The 23,988-nt window shown below is 42.7% G+C and overlaps 1 protein-coding gene across 4 annotated transcripts in view; it reads left to right on the top strand.

The window, feature by feature from the left end:
- KIF13B (kinesin family member 13B) overlaps positions 1-23,988 on the top strand; it is a 120,112-nt gene that overhangs the window by 5,769 nt on the left and 90,355 nt on the right. For 3 of the 4 annotated variants that reach the window (XM_058834563.1, XM_058834564.1, XM_058834562.1), the window contains exon 2: positions 6,383-6,476. In XM_058834563.1, coding sequence (XP_058690546.1) covers positions 6,383-6,476 — 94 coding nt within the window. Of the gene's footprint in view, positions 1-6,382; positions 6,477-23,988 lie in introns of those variants that run through there. The other variant, XM_058834565.1, reaches the window with a different exon arrangement.

Below are 23,988 nucleotides of genomic sequence, written 5' to 3'. Positions count from 1 at the left end.
CAGCTGCCCTAAATCTGAGTGGGACCAGGAGGAATCTGAGACAGCTTTTATTCAACCTCATAGCACCAGGTTCATGGCTCTGTTTCAGTGGGGCTCAGGATCAAATGGTATTTGAAAGAGCTGGAAAATTGTCAACTTTCATAAACTAATTTCTTAAATTGACATCTAATGGAAAAGCTTAAATGGCAATTGAAGCTTTTGATTAATTGGGAAGTGCTTTCCCTTAATTCATAGAATCATGAAATGGTTTGGGTTGCAGGGGACCTTAAAGCTCATCCCATTCCACCCCTGCCATGGGCAGGGACATGGACACTATCCCAGGTTGTTCCCAGCCTCATCCAGCCTGGCCTTGGACACTTCCAGGGATCCAGGGGCAGCCACAGCTCCCTGTGATCCCTGTGCCAGGGCCTCCCCACCCTCCCAGGGAACAATTCCTTCCCAATATCCCATCCATCCCTGCCATCTGGCAGTGGGAAGCCATTCCCTGTGTCCTGTCCCTCCGTCCCTTGTCCCAAGCCCTTCTCCAGCTCTCTTGTAGCACTTTTAAGCCCTGGAAGGCTGCTGCCATCTTATACAGTGTGAAAAAATAGGGAATGTAAAGTGGAAAATATGGAGGGTGGCATAATTTGTAACAGACCTTTCATCTACCCTGGCTGTGGTACTAAAAGCTCTTTCTACACCATGCCCCCCCAACCATTAGTTTAAAACCTTGCATACCCCCTTATTTGCTGTATCATTGTTCATTTTAAGATTATTTCAAGCTGCCCTGCAAAAGCCATCTCTTAGGATCATTTTGTTTGGGTCTGAAATGCAGTGACCTGAAGTGGGATGGTTTTTAGGGTGGTGGCTGAGGAAGCTGCAGTGTCACCACTGTGCCAGTTCAGGTGTTTGTGTTGTGCCACCCCAGGCAGCCTCTAGAGCTGGGTACAACATTACCCAACCTCTGCTGTCAGTAGTTGAAGCCAGTCCATGAAAACAGCTCCCTGCCTGATCCATAAGCAAAGACAGAAATTTCCCAGAGGTGAAAACATCCCCCTCTCTGCCCTTCCTCCAGGATTCACACACACTCCTTGTCTCTGCCCCAAACCTGATTAATACAATTTCAAGTGGCACCTTAGCCAGTGTTTCCTAACCCTGTTGTGGAAAATCTGCTGTGGTGAGTTGATGATTACCTGGCAGGGTGACTGCTGTACAGAGGGATTGGAAATTCTTCCCTGTGGTGGGAATGGGCCAGTGCCCACTCAATCCACTGTTCCTTGCAGTGCTAGGCTGTTCCTGGCTTTGCTTTTCCAGCTCTCTCTTCCTTTCTGGCTTTTCCACCCTGTTTGAAATTCACTGAATTTTTGTGAAAAAGCCCAAAGCGTATATGGGGAGTGACTTATTTTCACAATGCTTTTATCAAAGGCATTTGATAAAATGTAATAATTTTTAAATTAAATTAAAGTAGTAATTTGGGATTTATGCAAGTGTGGTTTCAGCTATGATCTACACTGAATTCCTGTTTTAGAAAAGTCTTGTGAGGAGTTGAAAAATCAAGGGAAAGGGGAAGGAGAGTGACTTCCTTCAACCCCCACCTTCCAGTTTCACAAGTAAAATAAAAACTCATCCAAGGAACTCTCTGTGATCAGCTTGGACACAACACTTAACAATTATTCTTGCACTCAGCCCAGCTTTGCTTAACACTTCTACAGCTGTGAAATGTAAATGTGGAGAAGTGACTCAGATAACGTGTTACCCTTTCATTATGGATATCACAGCTCTCTTGCTCTGAAGCTGTGAAAGAGATTTTCGTTCTCTGCAATAAATGGTTCTTGATGTTGAACGTTTGAGTTTTAATTCTTCAAAGAGGAATTAGCTGATTAGTTTCTTGATTTGATGAAGCAAATGAGTAGTTGATTGTGTTTGCTCGGTAATGACTGAAGGCAGAAGCAGGTTAGCAATAATAATAGGCGAGATTTTGTTTGAGGTGCAAAATTTGGGATGAATCTCCAAAGTTTGACAGTGAGCCACTTCTGTCATCTTTTAATTTCATCTTTAATTTCTGAATTTCATGCTGCCGGAAAAAAACCACTCCTGAACAGTTGAAGAAAATTATACCAAACTTTGACAAGCGAGTCCTTACTACAGGACAAATTAATTGGTGTGTTTGGATGTGCATCCTTATGATCTTATCTTGGTGCATCCCAATTTTTTCTTGCTGTTCAGGAGCAGCAAGTACCCAGCTCACCTGGGAGACACTGAAACTAGTAAAAGTAAGGGTGGAGTCCTTGTGTGATCATATCCAAAAGAGCAGGCAGATAATTTGACTATAAGGCCAACCTGCTTCAATGATATTAAAATTTTAATGAGGTGGAAATGATGATGATATAAGTTTCAGCAGTGGCTAATGTAAGATTCATCTCTCAGTGTACAGGAAGCATTAAAGAATTCAGAAATTTGCCAAAGAATGTAATGGAGCCAGAATTTGAAGAAAGTGAGTGATGTGCTGTTCAAACAGGATTTAAACTGTTTCTTCAGCTGAAAGGAGAGTTTCCATGCGAGCCTCTGGCCAAGGTAACTGGGATAAGCAGCCTTAAGGCTGTCTGGATCCAGACCCAGCTTAGAGGCTCAGTGTAGCTGTTTCTTAGGGGTTTGTTTCATGTGACACCATGAACTGGTGGAGCAGTTCATCTCTGCTGGGACAGGATCTCTCCCAGCTCCTCTCTTCCCTCTGCACAGGTCTCCCCACCTGTTTGCATGGCCAGCCTTTCAGTGGGCTGCTGGAGCTTTCCATAGGGTCTGGATACATCCATTTTCCATGCTGGGTAGTTTTCTGCTGTTGAAGTGATATGAGATGACTTACAGAGGATGTGCTGAGCATGGTAGTGGCAGAAGGTGAGCAACAGGCACAGGAGGGAAGGACTGAAACCTCTCTGTTTGGAAATAGCTGCTAGTTTGGCTCACCACATCTTCCAAAAGCGTGCAGCACACCAAGGTGAGGGGTTTTAACATTACCTGTGTGAGGGTGATAGTCAAACAAGGTGTGTTGCACAGGACAAATTGGCTTTGAACCTTTTTTTTTTTTTTTGTGAGGACATTTGGCTTTAAGGGAGTCTCTTATCCTGACTGTGTGCTTTTTCATTTGACAAAGAGAGGTTTAATGAGCGCTGGTAACGTGGAGTTCACTGGGCAGTCATGGATGCAAAGCCTGCCATGGGTGTTCTCTCTCAAGAGCTGCATTAAAAAACGTGCCAGAAACCATGCTGCTTGCAGACCTTATGCTTTGCATGAGGCAGGTAAAACCCTTCCTGAGGAGCTGGGAAAAGCAGGTCAGTGCAATACAGAGCATGTTAATCACTAACCAGCCAGACCAAGATAAAGTGCCTTGTCGGATATGGGATGTACGAAGACCGTGGTTTCATCTGAGCAAGCATGTGTTGCATATTAATGGTAGGTAAATTGGCTTTCAGGGTGTGGGGAGAAATTAAAATAAACACTGGCTTCTGGAACTCGTCTGGCTCTTCCTCCTGCAGATTCACAGTGTAATAACAGAGGAGCAGTTCTGCACAGGAAAATTTCAGTTTCATGTGACTGCCTGCTTTGGCCAATCCTCTCGAGCTTTGGCTTTCTTGCTTTGTCAGGTAGCAAAAAGACTGTAATATTACTTTCCAAAAATGTTCATGGAACATTATTGTGTCACTTATCAGGAGGGAGAAGTCTGCAACATGCTGTGCAATAAGATCTCTTATTGCAATGTGGTCTCTGCCTGAGAGATTTCCAGACTGAGTTTATAAGGTGCTGTGAGGTGAAAGAGCAAGTACAGGTGACTGAGGAGGAAAGAGCAGAGATGAAGGAGGATGAGGATTATAATTAACATGATTAGACACGAGCGTATTTGGGTGATTCAGCTGAGGTGCTGAACCCTGTGTGGAGGTTATTCAGCGTAGCCCCTCGTCATCCCGGTGTGGGAGGGTGTGAGCAGTGTGTCATGGCCATCGGAATCAGCGGCTGGGAGCTTTTTCCAGGGTTAATGTCACCATACAGGGATGTGTTTGTGTCCAGGCTCCATGTCCTGGGTGTCTAGCAGTGATTTTGGGTGTGAACAGTGTGTCATGGCCATCAGAATTGCACTTGGGAGCTTTTTCCAGGGTTAATGTCACTGCTCAGGGATGTGTTTATGTCCAGGCTCCATGTCCTGGGTGTCTAACAGTGATTTTTGGGTGTGAACAGTGTGTCATGGCCATCAGAATTGCACTTGGGAGCCCTTTCCAGGGTTAATGTCACTGCTCAGGGATGTGTTTGTGTCCAGGCTCCATGTCCTGGGTGTCTAACAGTGATTTTTGGGTGTGAACAGTGTGTCATGGCCATCAGAATTGCACTTGGGAGCCCTTTCCAGGGTTAATGTCACTGCTCAGGGATGTGTTTGTGTCCAGGCTCCATGTCCTGGGTGTCTAACAGTGATTTTTGGGTGTGAACAGTGTGTCATGGCCATCAGAATTGCACTTGGGAGCCCTTTCCAGGGTTAATGTCACTGCTCAGGGATGTGTTTGTGTCCAGGCTCCATGTCCTGGGTGTCTAACAGTGATTTTTGGGTGTGAACAGTGTGTCATGGCCATCAGAATTGCACTTGGGAGCCCTTTCCAGGGTTAATGTCACTGCTCAGGGATGTGTTTGTGTCCAGGCTCCATGTCCTGGGTGTCTGTAGTGATTTTGGGTGTGAGCAGAGTGTCATGGCCATCAGAATCAGTGTCTGGAATCACTTTCCAGGCTTAATGTCACCATACAGGGATGTGTTTGTGTCCAGGCTCTATGTCCTGGGTGTCTAGCAGTGATTTTTGGGTGTGAACAGTGTGTCATGGCCATCAGAATTGCACTTGGGAGCTTTTTCCAGGGTTAATGTCACCATGCAGGGATGTGTTTGTGTCCAGGCTCTATGTCCTGGGTGTCTAGCAGTGATTTTTGGGTGTGAACAGTGTGTCATGGCCATCAGAATTGCACTTGGGAGCTTTTTCCAGGGTTAATGTCACTGTGCAGGGATGTGTTTGTGTCCAGGCTCTATGTCCTGGGTGTCTGTAGCAGTGATTTTGGGTGTGAACAGCGTGTCATGGCCATCAGAATCAGTGTCTGGAATCACTTTCCAGGGTTAATGTCACTGCTCAGGGATGTGTTTATGTCCAGGCTCCATGTCCTGGGTGTCTAACAGTGATTTTTGGGTGTGAACAGTGTGTCATGGCCAGCAGAATTGCACTTGGGAGCCCTTTCCAGGGTTAATGTCACTGCTCAGGGATGTGTTTGTGTCCAGGCTCTATGTCTTGGGTGTCTAACAGTGATTGAGTGTCATGGCCATCAGAATCAGTGTCTGGAATCACTTTCCAGGCTTAATGTCACCATACAGGGATGTGTTTGTGTCCAGGCTCTATGTCCTGGGTGTCTAGCAGTGATTTTTGGATGTGAACAGTGTGTCATGGCCATCAGAATCAGTGTCTGGAATCACTTTCCAGGCTTAATGTCACCATACAGGGATGTGTTTGTGTCCAGGCTCTATGTCCTGGGTGTCTAGCAGTGATTTTGGATGTGAACAGTGTGTCATGGCCATCAGAATCAGTGTCTGGAATCACTTTCCAGGGTTAATGTCACCATGCAGGGATATGTTTGTGTTCAGGCCTCACATCCTATAGCAGTGACTTTGTGTGCAAGCTGTGTGCTTTATCCCATACCTAACTCCATTTGTCACTGGGTGGGTACCTTGGACTGCTGTCAGTGTTATCTGAAGCTTTTATTTTGCTTTCCCCGCCTCTATGGCCGAGAATTCTCACACACTCCAAATATCCTCATTACTCATAGTCCACATCCCACTGCTTGGCGTCACTTGGGAGAGCTGGACTTGCCGGGAGCCTGTGGGGGAAGGACAAGCCCTTTTCTACGTGCTTGCACCTAAATTATTTTTGATGGGACTTGAATTTCTGCGAGCAGGTGCCCCAGGACTGACAGCTGGCACCGTATCACAGCAGTGGCCGGGGAAAATGTGCTGCAGATGGCAGGGGCAGCTTTCCCTGTGAGGCATTGAGGGAGCAATAAGAAGAGCTGTCAAAGTGGTACCAAGCCTAAATGGTCCTTTTCCCCCAGAAGAAATTTCATACTGCCCTTGTATATGTGGATTGTCCTTCAGTTAAACCCAAATGCTTTTTCTTGCTTTGAAAAGAGTTCTTGCTTTAAAGCTGGACAGAATCCATCCTGTCAGAATATCCCTAGAAGTGGAATTTGGCAAAAGTCCTGTTTCTATTCTCTGGCTGATGGGTGGCTGTCAGACTGCATGAATAAATTTGGTGTCTGGAGAAAGTAATGGTGTATATAATCCCAGTGCTTTAGGAGCAGCACTTGACACTCTCTCATTTCTTTATAGAGCTTGATCTGCATACAAAATGTGTGGTGGATGTGGATGCAAACAAGGTTATTCTTCACCCCGTAAACACCAACCTTTCAAAAGGAGATGCCAGGTAAGATTTTTGAATTGGGAAGGTCAGGCTGCATAAATTAAATATGAGTCTAACAACTCGGATATGTAGGCCTTGATAGAAGGCTTTTAGTTAAAAAATTATATATATTCTTTCTGTAGTGTAATTGCCATCATCCATAAAATAAGGCTGATTTTTACCAGGCTGTGAAGTTGCTTTGAAAACCTTGAGCATTTTCTTCCTGTTCTGTTAGTGGTTAATGAGTCCACAAACATTCATTTTTTTTTCTTGTGTGCTGCTATGGGACAGGAGAAATGTAAATCTGCAAAACAATTTGAGCAGAGCGCAGTTTGTCATTTTGGAATTAAATTAATTTTCACAGTTGTTTTCTTATAATGGGTCATGGTGTAAGAAGGTGAATGGGAACATTCTGATGTAGCTCTAGTGGTTTCTTGACAGTGAGGAATTCCATGCACCAAAAATCCGTGGAGAAGTGGCTGAGGGTAGGGACCAGTTTGTGTCGGAATTGCCATTAATCTATTAAATTACTGTGAAACTGAAGAGTCATGTAGTAAATGATAGAGTTAAGCTTGTGACTGTTTAATTTATTGCTTGATGCAAGGGGAGGAAATGAGAAAATACATGCATGAAACAAAATAATGGTGCAGGAAAAGGCAAAACCTGTTGCTGGATGTCTGCAGTCAATCATCTGTTTTCTGGGGTGGGGGGAAAAGGAAGAGGTCTTAAGGGTAACAGGAGAAAAAAATCAGTTAAACACATAGAAAAGCTTTGTTTAAATTCTCATGTGACGCTGAGCTGTGTATCAGGGGTCAGTTTTCATTAACTGATCTCTGATAATTTCAACTCTTCAAACCCAAGTGGTAGTAAATGGAGAAGCAAAGAGATCATCAGGTGCAATATCTACCTTCCATTGTCATTAGCTGAGAGAGATTTATTACAGAGAGTGGGACTGGAGCTTTAATAAGCTACTTAAAACCAAACAGGCTGTGTGTGTGGGGGTGTTTTTGTTTGTGTCAATATCCTTCTCCTCCAGAAACATGTGCATTGTTCAGCTGCCAAAACCCTACATTGATTTGAGCCTTTAAAAATGGCAGGAAATTGAGATTCTCAGAAGCCAAGTCAGCCACAGCTGGATAAAAAAAGTTACTCGTAGTTTCTCTAAAAAATGGCAATGAAATGCCTGGTTTATAGTCCCTAATATGTGTTTAAAAACATTCATGGGGCAGCCACACATCATGCAAATCGTGTCCCTTGGCAGGGGAGGGCTGGGTTGGCAGTGGCTTGAGGTCCCAGACAAGGTGGTGAGCTCAGTGTGAGAATCCAGCGCCAGAGCGAAGAATGCTTCATTTGCATCCTCACAAATGGCCATTGCTAATCTAAGCAGGAAGCATAGGAAATTTATATGGGGTGATTTAATAGGAGAGGGGAAAGTGGAGGCCCATTAAACTGCACTGTGGGTTTGCCTGCACACGGTGAGACAACAGATATGAAAAACACAAGCTGGAGCGAGGAGGGTTTGGAACAGGGTCTTTTTGGAACAGGTTACACCCTTGAGAGGCTGCTGCTGAATTGTCTTGGCTTCTGCAGCTCCATCAAAGGAATCTTAAATATCAGCTCAAGGAAAAGGTTGCAGTTTTGTAGTTGCAGTTTTTCTAAGTCTGGGGCTTAATTTATGCTCAGGTTCTGCTTCCGTTTCCAAATTCGCCATCAACTACTTTGCCTTCTGTTGCAAAATCAATTCCCTTGGATTTCAGAGTTTTCTGGTGTCTCAAGTGAGCTAAAGGAATTCTGGTAAACCTTTTAACTAAACAAGGAAAAGAGAAGTAATTGATATTGTAAATACACAGTTCAGGTGCTTGCAAAGCAGACCAAGGTTTGAAAACCTCCAGAGCTTTGCTGCTTTTATCATTGAGATGCCAGGACAAATTTAGGAACTGGGAAAAGAATTTTAGAAACAGAGCTCTGTGCTGTCACATCCCCACTTGTCATGAGTCAGCCTTGCTCTGGCAGGGAGTGACATTTGGAAAAACAACCCATGACTTTTGGATTTAAGCTTTTTTATTTTTTTCCCCCACTTCCATCCTCTCTGGAAGAAACCAAGCCTGGGAGATGGGGAGAAGCAAATAAATCCCCCAATTTGAGGTGTGTGGGACCTGACTGTTGCATAGGGCAAGTTTTCTGTGTAATTGCCACTGAAATGTTCTCAAGTCTTCAGAAAAGTGTCTGTAGCTGTTTCAAACTTGGCATTAAAAATTAAGGAATGTTTTGGAAATCCAGTGATAACTCATGGACCTCACTTTTTCTTGCGTCTACAAACTGAATATATTATTTATACACTTCTCTAGAGACTTGAGGATTAATAAGTACATGTAAAACACTGGCTCGTAAAAGAAGTCTCTTTTCATATGGCTGAAAAAAATCTGGTATTCTCCTGTTATTCCTTAACCAAGAAATGACCTCTCCTGAGCTGGAGAGAGGCAGCAGTTATTTTATTGAGCAATCCTTAATGTTGTTGTGCAGGTTTCAGTAACCTGATCACGTACAAAAGATCAATTTTAAAATCCATGGGATGACCTTCAGGCTGGGCAGGCTTTGCTGTTAACCTTGGGCTTTTGGGGGGTGGCTTGGGTTGGGTGGTGGTTTCTCATGTTAAAATTAAAATTACAGAGTGTGGAAACAGTCGCCCTTTTCTTTAGCTGCCTTCATAAAATTAATTGTGACAGATCTTTGAGTTCTGTCACAAATTTCCCCAAATGACCTCTGTAAATCAAAACCTCCCCTCAAGGATGTGAGAAGCTCCAGGGATTCTCTGTGGATGGATAATATCATTAGCATGACTTGTCCCCTCTTTTGTTTGCCTTCCTGAGCTGTCTGCTCCCTCTGCTCTCCCCCTTGCAAAGGTCAAGGCTGAAGTTCCTTTATCAACTCAGGATTTACTCTGTGCTGCAAAGATTACTCACAACATTCTCACTCGGTGGCTGGGGCTTGGAAGAGGGTGTGAACTCACAGTGATTGAAGTGGGTAGAGAAGTCCTGAGCAACAATTGGAATGTTTATGGGAATTAATTTTTTGGAAAATCTCCAAATTGACTCTAATTACTCCAGGTTCCTTTGTAGCCTTTTTTTTTTATTATTATTTTTCTTTATTTTTTTTTAACTATCAATTTGCTTATGTGCTAATTTTGCATCTCCCATACAAGACCTGTTAAAAAGATTGAATTTTTTTTTTTTTTTTTTTGACAGATCAGACAAAGGAGGTCTATTCTGTCTTGCAGACATAACTGTAATTGATGTGTAACTGATATGAGCTCAGAGATCAGTGGTATATCAGTCTGGCACAGCCCCGTGAATCAGCCATGGTATTTGTAAAGCAAAGCATTCATTAAATCTGCCCAGCAAACCACCTCTGAGCCTTTTTATTAAGAAAAAAATGCTTAAAAATGAAACAAGTGCTGACTTCACTGTACTTTTGTTGTAGTCTGTGGTTTCTAGCTGCTTTCCCTCTTGTTTTGCAGAACAGAGAGATTCCAAAGACTGGCACAGGGTAAAAAAAACTCTTCCAAGGAATGAGTGCAGCTAACTGGAGCTGACAAGTGTGTTAAACCAGGCTGGGTTTTTCCTCTTCAGCTATTGCAATGTCTTTATAATTAGTGCTTTGTAGTAGATAATTCAGTAATTGAGGATCTTTATAAAGATTTGCTTTTAAGTTATCTGTTTCTGGATTTAAACCAGTTTACTTTTCTATACCCACACAGACAGTTTTTTTTGCTCATCAAGTTGTGGTGCTTGAACTCAATTTGGTTGTTTTTAAAGAGTTCTGGAAATTGAGAAGGGGTCTGTTGTTCTCTTAGGCTTGAGGATTTTTGTAGCCTTGCAGCAGCTGAGCTCAGTGATTTCTGCTTTGATGAGGAACTGGGTGAAGCCCAAGTATATTTTACATGGGAAAGAAGATTTTTAGAAGACTCTTCTGCCATTCCAATTCCCGTTTTCTTTCTGAGATGTATGACAGTCCTGAAGAATGTTGTGAGGAGATGGGGCTTGGAGCTTGGATGGTGGAAAATGGACCATGGCAGGGGGTTGGAATGGGATGAGCTTTAAGCTTCCAACCCAAACCATGAATTGTTGATTTCAGGTGGATGATGGACTTCAGGCAGCGATTGGGTTAAAATGAACAGCCCAGTGTGTTAAAACTTCCCGGAATTTGTCTTTGGACTGAAGTTTCCTTCTTCTTACAAAGCTGAAGAAGCTTTTATAATCCTTTTGAAGAAATGAAGATTAGGGGCAATTCAGACAGAGTCCTGGCAAAGATTTAGACACTGAGAAAATGTTACCAGAAGACAAGAATTAGGGTCTCAAGGACTAAGCAACATTAGTTCACTCTTTTTTTGTAGGGTTAAGTGCAAAGTGGATGAGTGGTAACAAACACACGTGACTTCGAATTTAAAAACAAACAGATTGGTTGCTAAAAACTGGAATGGGGTGTTCTTGCAAGCCCACACAAGCTCCCTGTGCTCTCTGTTAGCCAGGAATCCCGTGCTGCAGAGGCAGGATAAGCTCCTGCTTGGCACAGCCCGAGCAGTTACACAATGTTGGGTCTGCCCTGAGCAAGGTGAAGCCGCCTTTCACCTGCCTGGGGTGTGTGGGTGACTCCTTAGCGTGACTCCAGAACTCCCCTTAAAGCTGATAAAAGCTGGAAATAAGTCATGACTTAGCAGCTCTTGCTGTGGGGGGTGTTAGAGACCTCGAGCTCCCTCAATCATAATGGGAAATGGGAATTTTAGAGTGGAAATGCCCGAGTGGTGAGGTGGCAAAACTGAGCGTAGTTAGATTTCATGTAAAAAATTATAGGTAAGGGAGTGTGTTGATTGGGGTAAAATAAATATATAATATATAAATAAATAAATGGGCTCCAAGCCCCATCTCCTCACAACATTCTTCAGGACTGTCATACATCTCAGAAAGAAAACGGGAATTGGAATGGCAGAAGAGTCTTCTAAAAATGTTCTTTCCTATGTAAAATATACTTGGGCTTCACCCAGTTCCTCATCAAAGCAGAAATCCCTGAGCTCAGCTGCTGCAAGGCTACAAAAATCCTCAAGCCTAAGAGAACAACAGACCCCTTCTCAATTTCCAGAACTCTTTAAAAACAACCAAATTGAGTTCAAGCACCACAACTTGATGAGCAAAAAAAACTGTCTGTGTGGGTATAGAAAAGTAAACTGGTTTAAATCCAGAAACAGATAACTTAAAAGCAAATCTTTATAAAGATCCTCAATGTACGTTGAGTGGAAATACAATGATAAATTAAAAAAATACCTTTGTGATGTGACAAAGTATATATACCACTGGAAAAAAAATAATATATATATACTGAAATATATATATTTCAGTGAGCTATACAAGGAATATATGTGGAATGATAAGCAAAAATTCCAGTTAAAGAGGGGTTTGGCAAAAGTCGAGCACATCATGGTCCTATCTACCTGTGCTCTGTATGTTACAATTTTTGCCTCACTCACAGAGTCAAGATGCATAGAGGGGAAATGCTGACAGGATTATATAGATGTTCTTAAATATGTAGATATCTATGAACTGGAAAAGTTGACTGGTAGGAGTAACCAGGAAAAATTGACTTTTAAAAAATAACTCACGGCAGCAGGAGCGTGTTGGGGTGCAGACTTCATTTCCACCCTAGGAAAGGATGTACTGGATCAGAAAAGGAGGCAAATGTATGAAGGCACTGCTATTTATGGAATAAATAATAATAAATAATCTGCAGAACTCCACACTCCCAAGAAAACAGGCAATTACTGGTAGAGTCATGGAGAAATGCCCACATTCTCTTGAAAATCACCCAGCATCCTGCCTGATGTTAGGGAAGAACCACTTGGAGAGCTGTCTCATCTCAGGCATCTGTGTCCCCAGCTGTTCCTGCACTTGGCTGGGGAGTCTCAGCTGTTGGGCACCACCAGAAATGGAATATTGGGCTCACTGAACCATTTGCATGCTGTGGTACGGTTGCTATTTGACAGCAAAGCAATTTAAAGGGAGAAATATTATTGTCTTTGAAGATGGGTGAAAGCTGATTGCTGTGCCTTTCCTTCTCCATATCTTTCCTGGCATTGTATTAATTCTGTATAAACCACTTGGGGTGGGGAAAATTCAGATTAGGATGTGTGGGAGGGACACACAGCAAGCAGGAATGGCTCCCTTGGCTGAGGTGTCACACTGAACCATAAAATTCTGAGAATGAAAATTTCTGGGTTAGGTCTTAGCTCAGTGTTGTCATCCAGGGAACAGATTTGTGTGATGTTTTCATGTGCAGCAATGTTCCAGGAAGCTGGAGGGGGCAGGGAGCGTGTGTGGATTCCTGAGGCCAAGAGCTGACATCCAAAAGAAAGGGAAGTCTTGCCTCTCTGGACATCTGAACTGGTGGTTTTTGGGCACAGAACAGCTCACAGGAAGTTCATGTTTGCAAAAACAGCGCCGTGAGATTTTCCTGCACTGCCAGCTTGGCCTCTGTTGCATCCCTGCTCAACTCTTACTTCAAGCATGAGCTTGTTCTGTAAAATTACACTTGTTTCTGCTGGATTTTATTGGTTACTGAACTGCCTGAAAAAGCTGGAAGAGAAGGGACAAATAAGGCTAATTTAAAATTGACAGAGTAGTTAAAGTGAGTGAATGAAATTGTGGTGGAAACATTGCTTTTTCAATCTAACATCAAAGCTTATTTTGTAGGAATTGGTATTAAACCTATAATTTGGAGGTGAACTTGTGCTGGGGGAAGGTTTAGGTGGGTGTTAAGAACAATTTCTTCACTGGGAGGATTTCAGGCTTTGGAAGGGGCTGCTCAGGGAGGTGCTGGAGGGATCCTGGAAGGGATTTGAAAGTTGTGTGGTTGTGGCACTTGGGGACATGGGGCAGTGCTGGGAAAATGGACTTGATGGTCTCAGAGGACTTCTCATAATTCCATGTGCATTAAGGCTTGACTGCATCCAGCTCCCAGTCATCTGTTTCTCTCAAAATTATCTTCTGATGTAATAATTATATGACTAAACACTTCTGATGAGTTTCTGCAGTGCCTAGAAATCATTTTATTAAGAGTCCTGGGGACATCAGGACTGGCACACAGGGCTCTGCCACTGCACCTCCCAAGGCTTTGGCTGCACAAGGGAGAAATTAATTTGCACAAGGAGGTGAAAGCTCACCTTTTAAAATCCTTATCTCATGTAAAATTGAGAAGTGGGAGTTCTGCCAGGAGAAAAAGGGGGTTGCTGCACTTCCAAGTTGTGCTTTTGAGGAAGTGTTTGCTCCAACTCACGTGCTTTGACTGAAGTAAAAGTGAAAATCCAAGACACAAGCCCTCCACTGATTTTTGTGGTGGATAAAAAGTAAACAGAAGTTTTGAGCTGTGCTTGTGTGTGTCAATGTGATTAAAACAGACCTGTAAGGTATTTTGTATTGTTTAAGTAAATGAATGGTGACACTTGTGTTAATGATTTCTTTTATAGCTGATTCCCTTCCCACCAGCTGGGTTACACCTATTTACATCTACTTTTTCATATGGCATATATGGTGATAGTTAATTAGGATTATCTGTTATTTAAAAGCATTGTGCCCATGTGACAAGTGAAAATTGCTTTAACATGAGCTGTACCCTCCTGAAGTGAGAATTGGGTGGCCATGTCAGTACTGGAATCATCCTTGGCCCCCTCATATTCCTTGGATGAACATCAAAGAGGCTTTTTCTGGTCTTGCTGCTCATTTGACCAAGTTGGTAATAACCTGCTGCGTTTGAGGGAAAGATCAAATAGATGAAAACATTAATTTGTTTCACGTGATGTGATCTGAAGTACAGCCCTCAACTTGTGCTTTATTGATTCTTAATCTCTGGTGCTTTTTCTCCTTAAAAAAACCCAAAACATTTGTAAAGTGCCTTGAAACCTTAATTCTTCACTAAATTGGAGGGTTTTGCTGTACAATCTAGCTGCAAGTTCTGAAGTACTCATGGGATTATTGACCTGCTTGCAGATGGCATTTAGAGGGGGGTTGGTGATAATTGCTCAGCATCCAGTCCTTTGGGAAAACTCCTCTGCAGCTGGCAAAGGCTTTTGGCTGGGATTTCTCCAAGGAGTTGATTTCTGCTGCAAACAGAAAGTTGCCTATAATCCTTTCCCACAGTGGTACCCCACAGCAGGGACCACTTCCCAGAGCTGGGTTCTTTTCTGGAAAAAACCTCAACACAACCACAAACCAAAACCAAAACCCCTCTTGGTGCCATGCTGAAGCTATTAGAATGAATGTGTTTAATATTTGAGTGGAATGTAGCTTTTATTGAACCATCTATGGCAATTTTGAGGGAACTGTCTCAACAATTTTGGTTTTCAAGCCCACCTGTGTTCTGAAGCTTCCAGTAACAGGTTGTTGATGCTTCAAAGAGACTGTGAAGTTTTAATTGTTTTCTTGGCTTGTTAAATCTACAAAACAGACAAATTCTTTTGTTTTAAGCAGAGTCTTTGTATCTCTCCATATATATATATATATATATGTATGTGTGTATATAGATATGTATATATATATGTATATATATATGTGTGTGTATATATATATATATATATCACTCTTTTTATGCTCAACCAATTTTGTTTTGGAAATGTTTGAGTTTATACTCCAAAATCTTGATCTCAGATTAATATAATGAGATCAGAAAGAGGTGCAAGAAGAGGATATTTCCCACCCTCCAACTGAATAGTAATAACCAGGATAATTTTGTGTACAGCTCTCACCCTCTCTGTTGCAGTCATTTTGATTGTGTAGATGTGTCCCCCAGGCTAATTTGAAATAAGATGATTGGAATGGTCAGGGTTGAGCTGCTTTGGCAGGACAGGGTTTGATGCTGTCCTAAGGAAGTGGATGATGCCTCTTCATATTATCAGTGATTGTATGGTCGACTGGAAGGCACAGGCAGATAATATTGCATATAGTCTTCTAATTTCCTTGTTTTGGAAAATGGAATAGGAAAATTGTCAGGGTTTGTTTTCTAAATTATATACAGGTTTAATAAGAAAAGTAAGGAAAGGAGAAACCTCTTAGTGCCTTACAGACATTGGTATGAGGAAATTTGAACCAGTGTTTAGAGTTGCTTAAGTGCATCAGTTTGAGGTAATTTGTCCTTTTTTGTTGTGATGGTGTTAATTTTAGGATGGCAGTGTTGCACTTGATGCTACCTTACACTTATGGGGTTTAATCTGATTTTGTCACCAGCTCTGTAAAGTCTGAAATAAAGCTACGGAATGCAGTGGAACTTGTTTCTCCGTGTGTTTGTTACAGTAAAATGAGAAAATGGGAATTGCTGTAGCACCTCAAGATTTGCCTCAAGATTTGATGTTCTTCTACCTGTTTGAATTTCAGGAGATGAGGAGAAACACATCAGGCTTGTTTGTTCTCCTCCTCCTGTGAGGAGAAATCAGCAATCAGCATCTTGTAGGTATTTCTGCTTTCTGTTTTCCATGAGCTCTGCCTGCAGGAATGCAGCATCTGCTGCTCTTGCATGGGCAGCACTCTTCCCTCTGCTGGGAATGCTTTTCCTTCCTGGAAAGAAGCTCTACAAGTCTGGCTGTTTATGGCCTTCTCCTAAAAAGAGCACTAAATTTTGTGTTGTTGCCGTTTTGGAAGTACCAAACTATCTTGCTTTGGTTGTAATTTGCATTAAAATAAGTTGTGTCTTTATCCACTCTTTTTGTGTGGAGCAGGACAGATTCTGGGGATATAAATCTGGCTGTGGGATGTGTGTTGCATTCACTACTCTGGGAGTATGTGAAATAAAATGACATTTTAATTAGTGCTCGAAAGTTCATGGCAGCCTTGATAAGCATTAGGTTTGATAAGCATATACTGCCTTGTAAAACTAATTATCCAGCTGGAACTCCTTTGAGGAGAGGAGCAATCAGGGTACTAGTGATTTTTTTGGCTAAAGGAAGAGGGCTGGATACGAAGGACATCAGGAGAGGAAGGATGGACTTCTCTAAGAGTGGTGCTGCACTATGGAATTTAAGTTTTGCCTCAGCTCTACCATGTGTTCCTTATCTGACTGCAAACTGCAGATTCCTCTCTTCCATTTCAAGCCTCTAAAATAAATCTAGCATTTTTCCCATTTTTTTGGTTGACATCCAGTCCAAGAAACATTTTACTGTGTGGGAGGGTGGCTTTTAATTGTTTGAGGAGGATGATTTTTGGTTTGTTGTTGTTGTTGTTGTCGTCTTGGGGTTTTTTTGTTAGGGGATTTTTTGTTGGGTTTTTTTTTCCCCAGCAAGAAGCTTCCTGTGCTGGTGTATAATTAATTAGGTCACATCACTCAGTGGGGCCAGAACTCTGGGCCTTTATATTGTGGTAGTGACGTAAGGAAACCCTATATCTTAATGTGTATTGTCTGAGGTTCTTAGGCTCGTCCACTTACTTGAATTTTCAGCCTTCTGGAAAGCACAATACCATTTTCTTCCTTTCTCCTCAGGGTTTGTAGCCTCATGCCAGCATTTTGTTCTGTCCCTCAACAGTTGTAGCCTTGCTGTGCTGGTCAGATAAATGAAATGAAGCAACAGGATATCCACTCAGCTTTTATCCACTCGAGCACTTCCAGCTCTCTGGATTTTTTTAAAGCATAACTTGCGTACGTTTACGATCTGAATTTTATCTATATTTGGGAGCAAATACAATCCCTCAGAAAGTAGTACCTAATATGAATAACTCCAATGAAAATTTAGCTCTGCTCAAACTGCCAGAGGGATATTGGGAGGGAATTGTTCCCTGGGAGGGTGGTGAGGCCCTGGCACAGGGTGCCCAGAGTGGCTGATCCTGGATCCCTGGAAGAGTCCCAGGCCAGGCTGGACAGGGCTTGGAGCAACCTGGGATAGTGGGAGGTGTCCCTGCCCATGGTAGGGGTTTGAAAGTGGATGATCTTTAAGGTCCTTTCCCACCCAAACCATTCTGTAATTCTATGGCAGTGACATTATCCCTTGTTTTATTCTTCTGTTAAACCTTTTCCCGGTTTAAAGGCTCTTCTCCCTACTCCTCTGAGCTCCTGGAATATATGAAATATATTGGAATACATGTATGTCACAGTCTATATATTTCTGATTCCTTCCCAAGAAATGCACCTAAAGATACTATCTTTGCAGAATTTGCAGCAATGGCACCACGGAAAGGGAGAATTACAGTATGCTCTGCAGAAACTTCAGAGGTGTGAAGTAAAAAGAAAAAAGACAAAAACCACATGCAGATTTTGTGGCAGAGAAGAGAGAAATAGAGATGGTCGTGAGAGGAAGTATTTTTCTGGTCTCAGAAACCACATTTGCACCAGCTGAGGCTTACCAGCATCTCTACTGCCTACAAGTTTTCTTACTTAAACACCTGCCCTAAGCAGTGAAGAGGCTGTGAAGCAACTTCACGCTGAAACCTCCCACCCTTGCTCTGCTCCTGCCTGTGCAAATCCTCTCTGCAGAGTTTGCACACGTGGTTTTATCTCTCCCTGTCACCACTGAGGTATCTTCCTGTGCTGCTAAGAGTTTAATTGAATTGCAGGAGGAGCACTGGCAAGCCTTTCTCAGTGTTCCCAGGAATTACGTGGGATTAGCAGAACCGTGGCAGGTTCACCCTGCACAGGAGTGCGGATGCTACAGAGTGAGCTCAGTTCTGTGTGCTGAGCAATCACTGCAGCGTGTGAACACAGGTTTGGAATTGGGTATAGTCCTCCATGACCCAGTTTCTGGTGATAATTAAGAATCTCGTGGTTAGAGGTAGCGAGGTGTTTTACTTGTGAAGGTGGCACAAGGTGAAACTGGTTGAGTTCTCTGAGAGAGTGTGATGTATATCCTGGTATGTCCTGGTACAGCTTTGTGTGAAATTATCAGTCTTTGGAATCATGGAATGGTTTGAGCTGGAAGGGACCTTAAAGACCATCTCATTCCAACCCCTGCCATGGGCAGGGACACCTCCCACTATCCAGGCTGCTCCAGGCCCCATCCAACCTGGCCTTGGACACTGCCAGGGATCCAGGAGCAGCCACAGCTTCTCTGGGCACCCTGTGCCAGGGCCTCCCCACCCTCACAGGGAGGAATTCCTTCCCAATGTCGCACTTCAATCGTGCCCTCTTCCAGTTTGAAGCCATTGCCCCTTGTCCTGTTCCTCCAGGCCCATGTCCCTCTCCAGCTCTCCTGAGGCCCTGGAAGGGGCTCTGAGCTCTCCCTGGATCCTTTTCTTCTCCAGGTGAGCACCCCCAGCTCTCCCAGCCTGGCTCCAGAGCAGAGAGGCTGCAGCTCTCAGAGCATCTCCGTGGTCTCCTGGACTCTCTCCAGCAGCTCCATGTCTTCCTTAACAAGGTCCCCAGAGCTGAATGCAGTGTCCCAGATGGGGCCTCACCTGAGCAGGGCAGTGAGGGAGAATCCCCCCTCCCCTGCTGCCCACACCGTGGGATGAGCCCAGGATAGTGTTGGTTTTCTGGGCTGAGGTTGTTGTGTACTCTGGATTCAAACATTTCCTCATACCTCAGTTTTGTTTGTCCCTTACTCCCTGCTCAGGTTTCTCAGGTGAGGTTTTCCCAGGTCAGGCCATGCCAACAACCCCTTTCCAGGGCTGAGATTCCGTGTGCTCTGTGGCAGCTCTTCTGCTGAGCAAGATCACCTGGCTGCCTCCAGGTCAGAGACACGAGAGGCAGAGGAGTCCTGGAAGAATTTGGAATTGCTGTTGGAATGATGGCAGGCTTACTCATGGCACTCTTGAACACAGGGATGTGCCTGTGGAGTCACAGGCTGGAAGGGGCCTCTGGAGGTGTCTGCTCCATCCCTCCCTCCTCAGGCAGGGTCTGCTGGAGCTGTTTACCCAGGATTATGTCCAGATGTATTTTTTAATATCTCCAGAGATAATTTATGTGTCTTTGTTTTAATAAAATTGTAAATTGTTTGTATACTGTTGAAGAGTGACCTGATTCCGAGTGGAATTTGGATTGCACCTGCCTTGCTGAGATGTGGGAACTAAGCTGACAGAACTCAGTATAAATACCAGCTGTCACTGGATAATTGTGTCCATAATTAATATGTTTGAAAGTGAGAGACAAGTTCATTTTCAAGGCAATAGTGATGTCAGCAGTTAATTGTAGCTTCATTTGTGAGGGGTTGTTGGCAAGCCACAGGCCTGCACCTTTTGGGAAATTATATTTAGCAGGACATCTATCCAGAAACTATAAAAATTAATCACAGTTATCTAATGTTTATCTTGAATAATTATCTTCTAAATTAAAACTTAGTTTATACCTCGTGTTGAAGTGATATCAAGAGAAATTCCAGTTCAAGGAGTGCTGAGTGCTTCTTGTGTTATTGGCTGCTTTGGCTTGTTGTTTTGTGGACACAACCTCTGCACGACATCCTTTGTCCTAAAAATCCAGGATTTAAAAATTATTTTTTTTCTTTCCTTCAGTCATTTTTCGTTTGGGGAAGATCTTGCCTGAGTTTTGGTGTAACCTCTGGGAGGTTCTTTAGCACATCAGTGATTATAACCTGCAGCAAAATGTGCCAGACACACTTCTGGTTTCCATGGCTTTTGAAATAACATTTTATTTCCTTACATTTTGAATATTAACTACTTGGATCCTTGAACTCTGACAACAGCAGATGCTGGTAAAGTGTTTTTTAAGTTTTCTGTAAGGAAAAATGTTGGAGAAGATTTGGACAGATGAATTCAGATACTGCAGATGAGGTAGAAAGATGAGTGTTTAGGAGCTCACGGGTTTTAGTCATGCCTGTGCCTTAGCCTTGCTGCAAATTTTGGCAGATATAATCCCAGAGACTTCACTGGCACTAACAAGTTCTAAAACTGTTGCCAACTTGCATAAAAGTCATTAAATCTCGTTTATTGTCAGGATTAATGCTTAGAAAGGGCTTGATTCCTTAGGGAAAAGTATTGAAATCCATCCTTGCAGAAAAATGAAGTTAATTTTTATCACAAAAGAAAGAAACTTGACAGTTTAGTCTCTCCTGGCATCTTAAGGCCAACAAGAAACTAATTACAGCATAATTGTGGTTTCTCCTGCTGTTGTCCCATCTGTGTACAGTGGTTTATAAAATATTATAAAAATTGATGAAATGGCCAAAAGTTAAAAATCTTTGCAGTTTTGCAAGTGATTGTTCTTGGAATTATGACTGGAGTTTTGGAGCAAGTTTTCATCTGTGTTTGTAGGGGAACATAATGAAGAATAATGAGTTTGTAGTCAGACTTGAAAATCTATTTCTGGGAACTCAAAAGGAGGAAAAATGCTGAAACAGTTATTAAATTTTTAATTATGATTTGAAGGATGTAACTTGAGGACTTTTAAAACCTATTTATAAATATGATTCTTTTTGAATACAGCACCAAAGGCACTATGGAAAATGAGTAATAATGGCAGGGCTACAGTATGAGATACTTCTTCTCCCTTGAAAGGAGATATTCAGTTTATTATTTGAATTCCAAGTCACTGGAGCCTGTTCTTACATGAGTCTCTTGCCACTGATGCTTTATAGGGAATCTTTTTCATTGCTAAACAAACTGAATATACTCAAATTATGGCTTCTCCTATAAGGCTCATTTGTAGCCTTTTTCTATTATTAAATGCTAAAAGAAGGAAAATAAAAAAAAACAGACCAATGGTGCATCTGAATTTGAGGGAGGTTTTCCTCTGTGTCTCAAACCTTGTTTCAGTTTTTGAGTGACAGAAGGGAATGGACCCCAAAATGGCCTTGCAAACTCCCTGGAGGGTGACCTCACCCTGTTGCCACGGTGGTGCCTCTTCCCAGGAAGGGCACAGTGCCCAAGACAAGGCAAACTTGTCCAAAGAGAGAATTATCTGTTGCTGCAGGATTTTGTGGTGATCACAAAGGATAAAGAACAGCCCACTGGAAGTGATTTCTGTGCTTTCAAGATGATGCTTGTTCAGGAGGTGCCTCGTTTTCCCCTTCCCACTCATTTCCCTTCCCTTTCATCCATCGTGTTTGTGACGTAACAAACGTGGATAAGCAAATTGTTGGCTTGATCTGAGTGGAATATATCAAATTATAGAATGGCTTGGGTGGGAAGGGACCTTAAAACTCATCCCATTCCATCTCCAACACCTTCTGCTATCCCAGGTTGCTCCAAGCCCCATCCAGCCTGGTCTTGGACATTTCACAGATCCAGGGGCAGCCACAGCTTCCCTGGGCAACCTCTGCCTGTGTTTTACCAGTTCTGAGGTGTTTTGGAGAGCACAGTTCTCATTCCTGTCTGGTACATCAGTTTGCTGTCCAAGAGGCAGAGATAGATGGATTATTGAGTTTTTGGGTTCCAGTCAGCTGTTAAATGCTGCAGAGTACTTCTAACACCAAACTGGGGTGCTTTTGTCCTGTTCTGGGCTTGAGTAGCACTTTTCCACCTCTGAGCTGCTAATGCAGGGTATTTAGGTTTGGGAAGGCCGACCCCAAACCTGAGCAATTCTGAGGAGGCATCAAAACCCAGCATTTTCTGCCTTCTTGGGTGAATCTCCCTTTTTAAAGGGTGTGCTTTTCCTGGCCTGCTGTTCTTGCCTAGGAGACCACAGCTGCTCTAAATGTTTTATTAATTTTTAATTAATGCAAAGCCATGAGTTACTTCACCTATAACTTGGAGGATTTGATGGCATCAGTGAAGTGAGCAGCTTTGTCTGCTGGCTCACAATTCTCCCCGAAGACATAAAATAGCTGCAAGTGCTGGAGTTTTGTATTAACCTCCCTCCAAGGTTTACCTTGTCATTTATCAACTGAAACAATGCAGCCATGGAGAACTTCCAAGTCCCTTTCTTCACAGCAGTGATCCAGGCAGAGCAGGTTCCTTCCTGTAAACACTCACTTTCCATGCCTCAAAATCTTTATTTTTAAAAGCATCTTTATTAGGAATCACCTTCTGCTGCTGTGTCCAGGATTTTTTCAGTGTGTATGATCCTTCTGTGCTGTGGAAAACTAAACTAAACTTTCCATATTCTTAGAGAGTTGGACAGGGTGGATTGAATTGAGGGTTTTTTTAAATTTTTTTAAAAATGTTTTTACATGCTATAACTTTTTATTCCTGGTAGTTAAAGGTAGACCTTGCACACAGAGCCACCAATGCATATCGTGTTTATCTGATGAATCACTGCTTCAAAATAGCCTATTCCCTTTCATCAGGTTTTTAATTAGCAGTGGTTGAGGATCTGATGCAGATGGAAATATTGTTGATCATCTGAGACTGCTTATTGCAGTGAAAGATTTACTGCTGCTAAGTCTTGTGGTGTCAGCAGCAAAAGTGATGCTGGTTCAACACCCCTTACTTGAAATCCTGCAAGGTAAATAGGGGTCAGTTGAGTTGTTTGAAATGACAGAGGCACTTTCTAATAATCTGAGTGATTAATTATTCCCTATTCTACCTTCTGTCCCACTTGTTTGGTGATACTATCTGCTCACCTGCTGCCACTCGAGACTTTTGATACCATGGAGATTTTGGCTGAGGATCTGTGCTGCTCTCATGTGAGGATCCCTCTTTAAATGGAGTGTTAGTGTAGTAGTTTCCTTGACAGAAATGTGAAGTGCCTGTTGGTAGGCTTATTCTTTCTATTCAACTAAAGCCAAAAAAATAGAAAGAATTTTTATTTCTGCCCTTTGGTAAAAATCAGGTGCTTTTTAAATTTTTTGCAGTAGTCATTCTCTGAAAACAAGACCATTTTCTGTGCTGTAGCCTTGCATGTTTGCTCTTTGCCATGGCATTTTTCATTCTGGGGTTTTATTGGAATAATTCAGTAAAATATCCTTTCCCAGTATATAAACCAGGTAGTCTTTAAGGTGGGAGAATTGAATGGCTTTAGCTGCTTATCCCTGGTTTCTTAATTCTTGATAAAGAGATCTCAGGAAAGGTTTGTAAGACACCTTAGGATAGGAATGAAGATAAAATGTGATATTTTGTGTGTAAGATACGTTCTGTCAGCGTGCATTGGTCACATTACTGAAATTACTTCATTTTGCTGAAATATACCTTCACACAGCAGGTTTTAGAGGCTGAGGGATCATAAATAGTGAAGTATTTTGTGTGGTGGAGCTACCAGAGGACTCAGTACTTGATACAAGGGGCTGCCATCACTCTGGAAAGCTGTGTTGTGACAAGGGAAAGTTGGCACAAGAACCAGGTGTATGAAAGCCTAAAACTAGGAGAATATAAATTGGGAATTTATCTGTCCCATTCTTAAGGGCAAAGGTTATGAACTATTGGACCTGACTGTGGCAGGTAACAGAGAGTTCCAGTTGGTAGGAATGAGGATGTGTTTCAGAAGGGAGCGGTGATGCCCAAATGTTGTAATTGTGTAGCTGTAGGTGTTTGCAAGGTCAGGTTGGCTGTGTGGTGCTTCTTCCCAGCTTTAATATCTCTGAATATTGAGAGGATATCATGGCCAGACTTAGTGTGGTGTGGGTTGGAAGGGACCTTAAATCTCATCTCCTGTCATGGACAGGGACATGGACACTCTCAGATTG

The sequence above is a fragment of the Poecile atricapillus genome, chromosome 3 (genome assembly GCF_030490865.1).
Source record: "Poecile atricapillus isolate bPoeAtr1 chromosome 3, bPoeAtr1.hap1, whole genome shotgun sequence".
In the NCBI taxonomy this organism is placed as follows: Eukaryota; Metazoa; Chordata; class Aves; order Passeriformes; family Paridae; genus Poecile; species Poecile atricapillus.
Note: the sequence above shows the minus strand (reverse complement) of the source record. Positions and strands in the feature narration are given on the sequence as shown.